This window comes from Coregonus lavaretus (genome assembly GCF_964263955.1).
Source record: "Coregonus lavaretus genome assembly, chromosome: 13".
Classification (NCBI taxonomy): Eukaryota; Metazoa; Chordata; class Actinopteri; order Salmoniformes; family Salmonidae; genus Coregonus; species Coregonus lavaretus.
This window is the reverse complement of record NC_140000.1, coordinates 8,919,255-8,934,034: the sequence shown is the minus strand read 5'-3', so window position 1 is coordinate 8,934,034 and position 14,780 is coordinate 8,919,255. Positions and strand designations below refer to the sequence as shown.

The following is a 14,780-nucleotide window of genomic DNA, read 5'->3' as shown; positions in this document are numbered from 1 at the left end:
AGGCAGTGGCTCGGGTGGTTGATGTCCTAGATGATGTTTTTGGCCTTCCTGTGACATTGGGTGCTGTAGGTGTCCAGGAGGACAGGTAGTTTGCCCCCGGTAATGCGTTGTGCAGACCGCACCACCCTCTGGAGAGCCTTGCGGTTGCGGGCGGTGCAGTTGCCGTACCAGGCGGTGATACAGCCGGACAGGATGCTCTCAATTGTGCATCTGTAAAGGTTTGTGAGGATTTTAGGTGCCAAGACACATTTCTTTAGCCTCCTGAGGTTGAAGAGGCTCTGTTGCGCCTTCTTCACCACACTGTCTGTGTGGGTGGTCCATTTTAGTTTGTCAGTGATGTGTACGCCAAGGAACTTGAAGCTTTCCACCTTCTCCACTGCGGTCCCGTCGATGTGGATAGGGTGGTGCACCCCCTGCTGTTTCCTGAAGGCCACGATCATCTCCTTTGTTTTTTTTATGTTGAGTGAGAGGTTATTTTCCTGGCACCACACTCCCAGAGCCCTCACCTCCTCCCTGTAGGCTGTCTTGTCATTGTTGGTAATCAAGCCTACTACTGTTGTGTTGTCTGCAAACTTGATTGAGTTGGAGGCGTGCTTGGCCACGCAGTCATGGGTGAACAGGGAGTACAGGAGTGGGCTGAGCATGCACCCTTGTAGGGCCCCAGTGTTGAGGATCAGCGAAGTGGAGTTGTTGTTTCCTACCTTCACCACCTGGGAGCCAGGAAGTCCAGGACCCAGTTGCACAGGGTGGGGTTCAGACCCAGGGCCTCAAGCTTAATGATGAGCTTGGAGGGTACTATGGTGTTGAATGCTGAGCTATAGTCAATAAACAGCATTCTTACATAGGTATTCCTCTTGGCCAGATGGGATAGTGCAGAGTGATGGTGATTGCATCGTCTGTGGATCTATTGGGGCGGTAAGCAAATTGAAGTGGGTCTAGGGTGGCAGGTAAGGTAGAGGTGATATGATCCTTGACTAGTCTCTCAAAGCACTTCATGATGACAGAGGTGAGTGCTATGGGGCGATAGTTGTTTAGTTCAGTTACCTTTGCTTTCTTGGGTACAGGAACAATGGTGGCCATCTTGAAGCATGTGGGGACAGCAGACTGGGATAGGGAGAGATTGAATATGTCCGTAAACACAACAGCCAGCTGGTCTGTGCATGCTCTGAGGACGCGGCTTGGGATGCCGTCTGGGACGGCAGCCTTGTGAGGGTTAACACGTTTAAATGTTTTACTCACGTCGGCCATGGAGAAGGAGAACCCACAGTCCTTGGTAGCGGGCCACGTCGGTGGCACTGTGTTATCCTCAAAGTGGGCGAAGAAGGTGTTTAGCTTGTCCGGAAGCAAGACGTCGGTCTTGGCGACGTGGCTGGTTTTCCTTTTGTAGTCCATGATTGTCTGTAGACCCTGCCACATACGTCTTGTGTCTAAGCTGTTGAATTGCGACTCCACTTTGTCTCTATACTGACTATGTGCTTGTTTGATTGCCTTGCAGAGTGAATAACTACACTGTTTGTATTCTGTCATATTCCTAGTCACCTTGCCATGGTTAAATGCAGTGGTTCGCGCTTTCAGTTTCGCGCGAATGCTGCCATCTATCCACGGTTTCTGGTTAGGGTAGGTTTTAATAGTCACAGTGGGTACGACATCTCCTATACACTTCCTGATATACTCAGTTACCGTATCGGTGATTTAGTCTAAATTATTTTCGCAAGCTACCCGGAACACATCCCAGTCCGCGAGATCAAAACAATCCTGAAGCGTGGATTCCGATTGGTCAGACCAGCGTTGAATAGTCCTTAGCATGGGTACTTCCTGTTTGAGTTTCTGGCTATAGGAAGGGAGAAGCAAAATGGAGTAGTGGTTAGATTTGCGGAAAGGAGGGCAGAATTGTCCCAGTAAACAAAATGACGTTGAAAAGCCATCTAACGTACGTATTTTCCAGACGTTGAAGTTAGGTTTATTTTAGGTTATGAATGAAAGGTGAAAAGACGTCTTGAGTGGAGTACATTAGAGTAAAGTAGGGTACAATACAGTATACTGTACTATACTGTGCTGTACTATTGTACTGTACTGAACTATACTTTACTTTCCTGTACTGTGCTCTACTGTATTGTACTTTTCTTTACTGTACTGGCCAAACTTGTGAAACATAGATGTCTATGATTGGTACAGATTTGGTCCAGTAAACTGTTTGGGCCAAGTCGAGGCCGGTCCGTACCGGACCAAATCTGAACCAATTATAGACGTCTATGTTTGGGCAAAAATACAAAAACAAGACGTCCAAAAGACATTGGCCCGTGCTTACTGAGGTGTGGCCTACTGTTTAGGCCCCAATTACATTTAAAAAATGCCCAACCATGTGGTAGGCCTACCTTTTGTAAAAAGGGCAATTGCATTGGCTTTATTAGTACTGATTCCTGTGACTAGTCATTTTGGCTCATTTAAGCTCTGAATATCAGCTACCCAACTTTATCAGAAGTTATCCTGAGCCTATTTGCAATGAGAATCAACGTGTTTACATAGCGGGAAATGCAGAAGTATTTAATTTTTCGCTATGATCATCTTGTCAAAAATGTATGGATACAAACTTGAAACCACTGATTATCATGACAATTTAGCCCACTGGGTGAAACTCCTAGACAGTAGGCTTGGGTGGTATCCAGATTGTCATAACTTTATATGGTCCCGTGTGGCTCAATTGGTAGAGCATGGCACTTGCAACGCCAGGGTTGTGGGTTCGATTCCCACGGGGGACCAGTACGAACAAATATGAAAATGTATGCACTCACTACTGTAAGTCGTTCTGGATAAGAGCGTCTGCAAAATAACTAAAATGTTTTTAAAAAATACCAACCTTGTGCCATACCGGGAAATTCGGTAATACTGCCACTGAACACCTGAACACAAGGGGTGCTTTTTTCAAACCCCACTGATACACTGAAAACGGAAGGTTTGCTAACGAGCTAATTTCGAAAAATGTTGTGCAGTTTCTGACCTAAACTATACAAGTAACTCAGAAATGCTGTTCACAGTTTGCTGCACGCAACAACAACAAAATATTAGCCAGCAAGGCTCTTGATCCAGGAGGGGAGTCTCTGCTGTTACCAAGCGAATGCTTGATTTTGGAAGAAGCTAACCACTTAGCTAGATAGATAACTAGCTACTAAATTAGCAAACCAAATGCACAACTTTAGAGAATTTAGCACATTTTAGACAGTTAACTTAATAGTTACAAGATATCTAGCTGGCAAACATTTAGTTGTGAATTCCATACTGTATAGTGCCTTGCAAAAGTATTAATCCCCCTTGGCGTTTTTCCTATTTTGTTGCATTACAACCTGTAATTTAAATTGATTTTTATTTGGATTTCATGTAATGGACATACACAAAATAGTCCAAATTGGTGAAGTGAAATGAAAAAAATTACTTGTTTCAAAAAATTATACAAAATAAATAACGGAAAAGTGGTGCGTGCATATGTATTCACCCCCTTTGCTATGAAGCCTCTAAATAAGATCTGGTGCAACCAATTACCTTCAGAAGTCACATAATTAGTTAAATAAAGTCCACCTCTGTTCAATCTAAGTGTCACATGATCTCAGTATATATTCACCTGTTCTGAAAGGCCCCAGAGTCTGCAACACCACTAAACAAGGGGCACCACCAAGCAAGCGCACCATGAAGACCAAGGAGCTCTCCAAACAGGTCAGGGACAAAGTTGTGGAGAAGTACAGATCAGGGTTGGGTTATAAAAAAATATCCCACGGAGCACCATTAAATCCATTATTAAAAAATTGAAAGAATATGGCACCACAACAAACCTGCCAAGAGAGGGCCGCCAACCAAAACCCACGGACCAGGCAAGGAAGGAGTGCATTAATCAGAGGCAACAAAGAGACTAAAGATAACCCTGAAGGAGCTACAAAGCTCCACAGCGGAGATTGGAGTATCTGTCCATAGGACCACTTTAAGCCGTACACTCAACAGAGCTGGGCTTTACGGAAGGGTGGCCAGAAAAAAGCCATTGCTTAAAGAAAAAAATAAGGAAACACGTTTGGTGTTCACCAAAAGGCATGTGGGAGACTCCCCAAACATATGGAAGAAGGTACTCTGGTCAGATGAGACTAAAATTGAGCTTTTGGCCATCAAGGAAAACGCTATGTCTGGCGAAACCCCAACACCTCTCATCTCCCCGAGAACACCATCCGCACAGTGAAGCATGGTGGTGGCAGCATCATGCTGTTGGGATGTTTTTCATCGGCAGGGACTGGGAAACTGGTCAGAATTGAAGGAATGATGGATGGCGCTAAATACAGGGACATTAAATCTAGAGGGAAACCTGTTTCAGTCTTCCAGAGATTTGAGACTGGGACGGAGGTTCACCTTCCAGCAGGACAATGACCCTAAGCATACTGCTAAAGCAACACTCGAGTGGTTTAAGGGGAAACATTTAAATGTCTTGGAATGGCCTAGTCAAAGCCCAGACCTCAATCCAATTGAGAATCTGTGGTATGACTTAAAGATTGCTGTACACCAGCGGAACCCATCCAACTTGAAGGAGCTGGAGCAGTTTTGCCTTGAAGAATGGGCCAAAATCCCAGTGGCTAGATGTGCCAAGCTTATAGAGACATACCCCAAGAGACTTGCAGCTGTAATTGCTGCAAAAGGTGTCTCTACAAAGTATTGACTTTGGGGGGGTGAATAGTTATGCACGCTCAAGTTTTCTGTTTTTTCGTCTTATTTCTTGCTTGTTTCACAAGAAAAAATATTTGGATCTTCAAAGTGGTAGGCATGTTGTGTAAATCAAATGATACAAACCCCCCAAAAATCAATTTTAATTCCAGGTTGTAAGGCAACAAAATAGGAAAAATGCCATGGGGGGTGAATACTTTCGCAAGCCACTGTGATTAGATCACCTGGCACATGCTGCACAACAGTGAGTGACTCACAAGGCTCCGGTCTCTCGTCGTGGTGTGCTTGTAAACAAACACCACGTGACTGGAGACTACAGTAAGCTTAATAATAATGTGGTAGGTGAAATGAAGAACGCAATGTTATTTATCTCCTAACGTATTGTTGACTGCAGGTATTTACTTAAAAAGTTGCTAGAAATATTCAAATGTATTAAAAAAACTTCTAAGATATAGTTTCAACAGTATTGATAGTATTGAAAAATCATCCAGTGGCTTTTCCCAAATACCCTGGTATACGGTATATACGGTATGTACGGTGTACCGCCCAAACCTACTAGACAGCAGTTGTGAGTAGCCTGATTGTCCATTCCATATTGTCGATTTTACTTTGACCTGTCTTGTTTTTAAGGTATGATGTTTGTTAACATGCCATATTCACATTGAAGCACTTTTTTTTTTTTGATTGGGTGCCATTTAGGTTACGCTATTTGATTGGACAAACGTGCATGATGTAAAAAGTGTCTGTCTCATGACATTGTCATAAATTTGATCTCCACTCCAGCCTGTTTTATACAGAAAAGGCCATATACTCTTTCTGCCATAGGCTATAGGCTACATTATTTATGTTAGATAATTTTTTGATGGAATGTTGGTGGAGCGCCGCAGCGGTGCATCTCTCCAACAGCACCCTGGAGAGACGCGCTCGGCATGGACAAGCAAAATATGCTTTTGACAAAGTGGGCACTGCTTATCACGGGGCGGCATCGGCACTCACCTAAATAGCACATATGCCACTGGGTGAGATAAATTGTCATTCTTTTTGGGCAGAATTATGTGAAGTTTTATGTGTTGTTGGTGCGTCTTGGTCAGTTTATCTTGGAAAATGCCGCCCTCGTCAATCTGCCGCTGTAGGCGGCCGCCTAATCCTGCCTAAAGGGCGGGCCCTGTTCTCTCCCCCTTCAGATGAATGCTCTGGTAGCGCTCTGTCACTTCTGTGAGCTCCATGGCCCCCGGACCCTGTTCTGCACTGAGGCTCTGCACCCCCCGTCCCCCACACCCTCCCAGGCTGGCGCCCCCATACCCGGGGACAGGGAGTCGGACAGAGAGGGAGAGGGACTCACCATGAGGGCGAACAGCTCAGCTACACAGAGGGGAGACATGTGTGAGGTGAGTGGGATATTTGTGTGAGAGATGAGTGAAGGGCTGAACGGACAGAATAGAAATGACTTTGACTAATTAGTTTTGTCTAATAACTATTCTTTCTGGCCATCTCTCGTTTTCTCTCCCTCTGTTCCCCTCTCTCTCTCTCTCCCTCCCTCCCTGTCTCTCTCCATCTCTTTGTCAGGGCTGTCGGTCTCTCCCAGCGTCTCACCCAGGCTTCGTCAGTGTGGACAGTGAGACAGGCATCCGGTTCCTCAGCCACCAACACCCCAGACAATCCCAGCTCTTCAGTGTGGTCCGCCAGGCCTGCGTACGCAGCCTCAGCTGTGAGGTAACCACCTGTGTGTTCGTGTGTGTGTATACAGTGAGGGAAAAAAGTATTTGATCCCCTGCTGATTTTGTACGTTTGCCCACTGACAAAGAAATGATCAGTCTATCATTTTAATGGTAGGTTTATTTGAACAGTGAGAGACAGAATAACAACAAAAAAATCCAGAAAAACGCATGTCAAAAATGTTATAAATTGATTTGCATTTTAATGAGGGAAATAAGTATTTGACCCCTCTGCAAAACATGACTGAGTACTTGGTGGCAAAACCCTTGTTGGCAATCACAGAGGTCAGATGTTTCTTGTAGTTGGCCACCAGGTTTGCACACATCTCAGGAGGGATTTTGTCCCACTCCTCTTTGCAGATCTTCTCCAAGTCATTAAGGTTTCGAGGCTGACGTTTGGCAACTCGAACCTTCAGCTCCCTCCACAGATTTTCTATGGGATTAAGGTCTGGAGACTGGCTAGGCCACTCCAGGACCTTAATGTGCTTCTTCTTGAGCCACTCCTTTGTTGCCTTGGCCGTGTGTTTTGGGTCATTGTCATGCTGGAATACCCATCCACGACCCATTTTCAATGCCCTGGCTAACGGAAGGAGGTTCTCACCCAAGATTTGACGGTACATGGCCCTGTCCATCATCCCTTTGTTGCGGTGAAGTTGTCCTGTCCCCTTAGCAGAAAAACACCCCCAAAGCATAATGTTTCCACCTCCATGTTTGATGGTGGGGATGGTGTTCTTGGGGTCATAGGCAGCATTCCTCCTCCTCCAAACACGGCGAGTTGAGTTGATGCCAAAGAGCTCCATTTTGGTCTCATCTGACCACAACACTTTCACCCAGTTCTCCTCTGAATCATTCAGATGTTCATTGGCAAACTTCAGACGGGCATGTATATGTGCTTTCTTGAGCAGGGGGACCTTGCAGGCGCTGCAGGATTTCAGTCCTTCACGGCGTAGTGTGTTACCAATTGTTTTCTTGGTGACTATGGTCCCAGCTGCCTTGATCATTGACAAGATCCTCCCGTGTAGTTCTGGGCTGATTCCTCACCGTTCTCATGATCATTGCAACTCCACGAGGTGAGATCTTGCATGGAGCCCCAGGCCGAGGGAGAATGACAGTTATTTTGTGTTTCTTCCATTTGCGAATAATCGCACCAACTGTTGTCACCTTCTCACCAAGCTGCTTGGCGATGGTCTTGTAGCCCATTCCAGCCTTGTGTAGGTCTACAATCTTGTCCCTGACATCCTTGGAGAGCTCTTTGGTCTTGGCCATGGTGGAGAGTTTGGAATCTGATTGATTGATTGCTTCTGTGGAGAGGTGTATTTTATAAAGGTAACAAACTGAGATTAGGAGCAATCCCTTTAAGAGTGTGCTCCTAATCTCAGCTCGTTACCTGTATAAAAGACACCTGGGAGCCAGAAATCTTTCTGATTGAGAGGGGGTCAAATACTTATTTCCCTCATTAAAATGCAAATCAATTTATAACATTTTTGACATGCGTTTTTCTGGATTTTTTGTTGTTGTTATTCTGTCTCTCACTGTTCAAATAAACCTACCATTAAAATTATAGACTGATCATTTCTTTGTCAGTGGGCAAACGTACAAAATCAGCAGGGGATCAAATACTTTTTTCCCTCACTGTATGTATGAGCGTGGGCGTGTGTTGCCGTTTTTCTTGCTTTAAGACTCATCACTGTTTGTCAATACACAAGCCTTTAGTTAAGGGAGGCCGGTAGTCCCCTGTAGCTCAGTTGGTAGAACATGGCGCTTGCAACGCCAGGGTTGTGGGTTCGTTTCCCACGGGGGGCCAGTATGAAAATGTATGCACTCACTAACTGTAAGTCGCTCTGGATAAGAGCGTCTGCTAAATAACTAAAATGTAAAATGTAGATCAGAGCTATGCCTAAGGGCTTCTACCTGAAGCGAGGAGGTATGCAGGGTGAAACCAGACAGATCTTAAATAAAGATAACATTGTGGAGCAGAAACCAAAGAGCAAGAGCAGACATTCACCTTCTTTTCATTGCTAGATATTTTTGTTCAGCTTCAATGCCATGTTTGGATCACGGTCGTGGGCAATTCCATTCCAATTCATTCAAGAACTGAAGTTAAATTCATCTGGCTGAACTACAGTGAGGGGAGAAAGTATTTGATCCCCTGCTGATTTTTGTACGTTTGCCCACTGACAAAGAAATGATCAGTCTATAATTTTTTTTTTATGTAACGTCCCGAGCTACTAAGTTCTTTCAAGCTTTCAAATAGGCACATTCTTCTCTCCCCTGCAACTCTTCCCCGGGTCCTTAGTGTACAAAATAAAGTAGTGCACTATATTTTCTGTCAATATACCTGCCAAAATAATGGTTAATAAACAACTCTAAGGGGGGGCCCTATAAAATATTTTATATACAGCATACAGTGGGGGAAAAAAGTATTTAGTCAGCCACCAATTGTGCAAGTTCTCCCACTTAAAAAGATGAGAGGCCTGTACTTTTCATCATAGGTACACGTCAACTATGACAGACAAATTGAGAAATTTCTTTCCAGAAAATCACATTGTAGGATTTTTAATGAATTTATTTGCAAATTATGGTGGAAAATAAGTATTTGGTACCCTACAAACAAGCAAGATTTCTGGCTCTCACAGACCTGTAACTTCTTCTTTAAGAGGCTCCTCTGCCCTCCACTCGTTACCTGTATTAATGGCACCTGTTTGAACTTGTTATCAGTATAAAAGACACCTGTCCACAACCTCAAACAGTCACACTCCAAACTCCACTATGGCCAAGACCAAAGAGCTGTCAAAGGACACCAGAAACAAAATTGTAGACCTGCACCAGGCTGGGAAGACTGAATCTGCAATAGGTAAGCAGCTTGGTTTGAAGAAATCAACTGTGGGAGCAATTATTAGGAAATGGAAGACATACAAGACCACTGATAATCTCCCTCGATCTGGGGCTCCACGCAAGATCTCACCCCGTGGGGTCAAAATGATCACAAGAACGGTGAGCAAAAATCCCAGAACCACACGGGGGGACCTAGTGAATGACCTGCAGAGAGCTGGGACCAAAGTAACAAAGCCTACCATCAGTAACACACCACGCCGCCAGGGACTCAAATCCTGCAGTGCCAGACGTGTCCCCCTGCTTAAGCCAGTACATGTCCAGGCCCGTCTGAAGTTTGCTAGAGTGCATTTGGATGATCCAAAAGAGGATTGGGAGAATGTCATATGGTCAGATGAAACCAAAATATAACTTTTTGGTAAAAACTCAACTCGTCGTGTTTGGAGGACAAAGAATGCTGAGTTGCATCCAAAGAACACCATACCTACTGTGAAGGATGGGGTGGAAACATCATGCTTTGGGGCTGTTTTTCTGCAAAGGGACCAGGACGACTGATCCGTGTAAAGGAAAGAATGAATGGGGCCATGTATCGTGAGATTTTGAGTGAAAACCTCCTTCCATCAGCAAGGGCATTGAAGATGAAACGTGGCTGGGTCTTTCAGCATGACAATGATCCCAAACACACCGCCCGGGCAATGAAGGAGTGGCTTCGTAAGAAGCATTTCAAGGTCCTGGAGTGGCCTAGCCAGTCTCCAGATCTCAACCTCATAGAAAATCTTTGGAGGGAGTTGAAAGTCCGTGTTGCCCAGCGACAGCCCCAAAACATCACTGCTCTAGAGGAGATCTGCATGGAGGAATGGGCCAAAATACCAGCAACAGTGTGTGAAAGCCTTGTGAAGACTTACAGAAAACGTTTGACGTGTGTCATTGCCAACAAAGGGTATATAACAAAGTATTGAGAAACTTTTGTTATTGACCAAATACTTATTTTCCACCATAATTTGCAAATAAATTCATGAAAAATCCTACAATGTGATTTTCTGGAGAAAAAAAATCTCATTTTGTCTGTCATAGTTGACGTGTACCTATAATGAAAATTACAGGCCTCTCTCATCTTTTTAAGTGGGAGAACTTGCACAATTGGTGGCTGACTAAATACTTTTTTTCCCCACTGTATATTCCCAAATTATGTTCTCACCACACAGGCAGACAGGGGAAATATTGCTGGAAATTAATTAGCAGATATTGTGTTAGCCACTATTGGCTTAAAAAGCCAAACCGAACACGGGATAAAATTAACTTTTTGGTCCACCAGCCACTGTGGCCGGTAGATTTAAAAATCTACCGGCCACTCAGAAAATATTTTTCCCCCGCTAATATTACACCAACAAAACACAAAAAAACGGATGACATGCTTTGTAATTTTCTAAAACAATGAATGTATTGCTAGTCAGAAGCAATGTGGTATATTGTTTAATTTAATTTTTTGTGACCTGAGTCTTTTAACCAAAATATCACAGATGAGACAAAAAATGTCACCTGCCCCTTTAGGGTGATTCGACTCGGGTCATGTTTGTGCCTGTGAGATTGTCTAACTAGTAGAAGCGTTGTCTTCGCTTCCCTAAAAGTTGAAACTCAAACATAGAAAAACAACCTAGCTTGTGAACAAAACAATGTAAATAGCCAAGAAACACAAGGACAAAGTTTCACTTCAGTAGACTTTCATTTCAAGGAAATTAGACCAACTCTTATGCTTATGCGCAGCGCTTCTAAAAATGAATATTTCACTCCGCTCTTCCTGTGCGCACAGCCCCCAGCCAGGCAGTGTTGCAGCACGAGATGGAGAAGACAGAGGCCTCCATCATTCTTAAATGGAAGAAGTTTCGAACCACCAAGACCCTTCCTAGAGCTGGCCGCCTGGCCAAACTGAACAATCGGGGGAGAAGGGCTTTGGACAGGGAGGTGACCAAGAACCAGATGGTCACTCTGACAGAGCTTCAGAGTTCCTCTGTGGAGATGGAAGAACCTTCCAGAAGGACAACCATCCCTGCAGCACTCCACCAATCAGGCCTTTATGGTAGTGTGGCCAGACGGAAGCCACTCCTCAGTAAAAGGCAAATGACAGCCTGCTTGGAGTTTGCCAAAAGGCACCTAAAGGACTCTCCGACTATGAGAAACAAGATTCTCTGGTCTGATGAAACCAAGATTGAACTCTTTGGCCTGAATGCCAAGCATCACGTCTGGAGGAAACCTGGCACCATCCCTACGGTGAAGCATGGTAGTGGCAGCATCATGCTGTGGGGATGTTTTTCAGCGGCAGGGAGACTAGTCAGGATCGAGGGAAAGATGAATGGCTCAAAGTACAGAGAGATCCTTGATGAAAACCTGCTCCAGAGCACTCAGGACCTCAGAATACATAAAAGGTTCACCTTCCAACAGGACAACGACCCTAAGCACACAGCCAAGACAACGCAGGAGTGGCTTCGGGACATGTCTCTGAATGTCCTTGAGTTTGCCCAGCCAGAGCCCGGACTTGAACCCGATCGAACATCTCTGGAGAGACCTGAAAATAGCTGTGCAGTGACGCTCCCCATCCAACCTGACAGAGCTTGAGAGGATCTGCAGAGAAGAATGGGAGAAACTCTCCAAATACAGGTGTGCCAAGCTTGTAGCGTCAAACCCAAGAAGAATCGAGGCTATAATTGCTGCCAAAGGTGCTTCAACAAAGTACTGAGTAAAGGGTCTGAATACTTACGTAGCGGGGATATTTCCGTTTGTAATTTTTAATAAATGTGCAGAAATTTCTAAAAACATGTTTTTGCTTTGTCATTATGGGGTATTGTGTGTAGATTGATGAGGGATGTTTAAAAAAAAATCCATTTTAGAATAAGGCTGTATCGGAACAAAATGTGGAAAAAGTCAAGGGGTCTGAATACTTTCCGAATGCACTGTAGATATACAGTACCCGTCAAAAGTTTGGACACCTACTCATTCAAGGGTTTTTCTTTATTTTTACTATTTTCTACATTGTAGAATAATACTGAAGACATCAAAACTATGAAATAACATATATGGAATCATGTAGTAACCAAAAAAGTGTTAAACAAATCTAAATATATTTGCCTTGATGGCAGCTTTGCAGGGTGGCTAATTGAAGAATCGCATAAAATATATTTTGATTTGTTTAACACTTTTTGGGATGCTACATGATTCCATATGTGTTATTTCATAGTTTTGATGTCTTCACTATTATTCTACAATGTAGAAAATAGTAAAAAATAAAGAAAAACCCTTGAATGAGTAAGTGTGTCCAATCTTTTGACTGGTACTGTATGTATACAGTTGAAGTCGTACATTTACATACACCTTAGCCTAATACATTTAAACTCAGTTTTTCACAATTCCTGACATTTAATCCTAGTAAAAATTATCTGTCTTAGGTCAGTTAGGATCACCACTTTATTTTAAGAATGTGAAATGTCAGAATAATAGTAGAGAATTATTTATTCAGCTTTTATTTCTTTCATCACATTCCCAGTGGGTCAGAAGTTTACATACTCCATTAGTATTTGGTAGCATTGCCTTTAAATTGTTTAACTTGGGTCAAACGTTTCGGGTAGCCTTCCACAAGCTTCCCACAATAAGTTGGGTGAATTTTGGCCCATTCCTCCTGACAGAGCTGGTGTAACTGAGTCAGATTTTAGGCCTCCTTGCTCGCACATGCTTTTTCAGTTCTGCCCACAAATGTTCTATAGGATTGAGGTCAGGGCTTTGTGATGGCCAATACCTTGACTTTGTTGTCCTTAAGCCATTTTTTCACAACTTTGGAAGTATGCTTGGGGTCATTGTCCATTTGGAAGACACATTTGCGACCAAGCTTTAACTTCCTGACTGATGTCTTGATGTTGCTTCAATATATCCACATAATTTTCCTTCCTCATGATGCCATCTATTTTGTGAAGTGCACCAGTCCCTCCTGCAGCAAAGCACCCCCACAGCATGATGCTGCCACCCATGTGCTTCATGGTTGGGATGGTGTTCTTCGGCTTGCAAGCCACCCCCTTTTCCTCCAAACATAACGATGGTCATTATGGCCAAACAGTTGTATTTTTGTTTCATCAGACCAAAGGACATTTCTCAAAAAAGTACGATCTTTGTCCCCATGTGCAGTTGCAAACCATAGTCTTGCTTTTTTATGGTTTTGGAGCAGTGGCTTCTTCCTTGCTGAGCGGCCTTTCAGGTTATGTTGATATAGGACTCGTTTTACTGTGGATATAGATACTTTTGTACCTGTTTCCTCCAGCATCTTCACAAGGTCATGTTCTGGGATTGAGTTGCACTTTTTGCACCAAAGTACATTCATCTCTAGGAGACAGAACAAGTCTCCTTCCTGAGCTGTATGACGGCTGTGTGGTCCCATGGTGTTTAAACTTGCGTACTATTGTTTGTACAGATGAACGTGGTACCTTCAGGCATTTGGAAATTGCTCCCAAGGATGAACCAGACTTGTGGAGGTCTACCATTTTTTTTCTGAGGTCTGGCTGATTTCTTTTGATTTTCCCATGATGTCAAGCAAAGAGGCACTGTGTTTGAAGGTAGGCCTTGAAATACATCCACAGGTCACTTCCAATTGACTCAAATGATGTCAATTAGCCTATCAAAGCCATGACATCATTTTCTGGAATTTTCCAAACTGTTTAAAGGCACAGTCAACTTAGTGTATGTAAACTTCTGACCCACTGGAATTGTGATTTAAGTGAAATAATCTGTCTGTAAACAATTGTTGGAAGAATTACTTGTGTCATGCACAAAGTAGATGTCTGCTAAATGGCATATTATATTATTATTATTATTATGTCCTAACCGACTTGCCAAAACTATAGTTTGTTAACAAGAAATTTGTGGAGTGGTTGAAAAACGAGTTTTAATGACTCCAACCTAAGTGTATGTAAACTTCCAACTTCAACTGTATATACAGTGGGGAGAACAAGTATTTGATACACTGCCGATTTTGCAGGTTTTCCTACTTACAAAGCATGTAGAGGTCTGTAATTTTTATCATAGGTACACTTCAACTGTGAGAGACGGAATCTAAAACAGAAATCCAGAAGATCACATTGTATGATTTTTAAGTAATTAATTTGCTTTTTATTGCATGACATAAGTATTTGATACATCAGAAAAGCAGAACTTAATATTTGGTACAGAAACCTTTGTTTGCAATTACAGAGATCATACGTTTCCTGTAGGTCTTGACCAGGTTTGCACACACTGAAGCAGGGATTTTGGCCCACTCCTCCATACAGACCTTGTCCAGATCCTTCAGGTTTCGGGGCTGTCGCTGGGCAATACGGACTTTCAGCTCCCTCCAAAGATTTTCTATTGGGTTCAGGTCTGGAGACTGGCTAGGCCACTCCAGGACCTTGAGATGCTTCTTACGGAGCCACTCCTTAGTTGCCCTGGCTGTGTGTTTCGGGTCGTTGTCATGCTGGAAGACCCAGCCACGACCCATCTTCAATGCTCTTACTGAGGGAAGGA

General features: G+C 43.6%; 1 protein-coding gene across 4 annotated transcripts in view; it reads left to right on the top strand.

Annotated features, from left to right (window-relative positions):
- The window catches only part of LOC311140198 (folliculin-like), a 28,215-nt gene that overhangs the window by 1,223 nt on the left and 12,212 nt on the right, over positions 1-14,780 (top strand). For 2 of the 4 annotated variants that reach the window (XR_014614125.1, XM_084175148.1), the window contains exons 1-3: positions 4,551-5,714; positions 5,880-6,083; positions 6,262-6,408. Coding sequence is in view for 2 of the 4 variants with exons in the window: in XM_084175148.1 (XP_084031274.1) it covers positions 5,880-6,083; positions 6,262-6,408 (351 nt within the window). In the remaining 2 variants the exon portion in view is untranslated. Of the gene's footprint in view, positions 1-4,550; positions 5,715-5,879; positions 6,084-6,261; positions 6,409-14,780 lie in introns of those variants that run through there. The other 2 variants (XR_014614124.1, XM_084175147.1) reach the window with 1 other exon arrangement.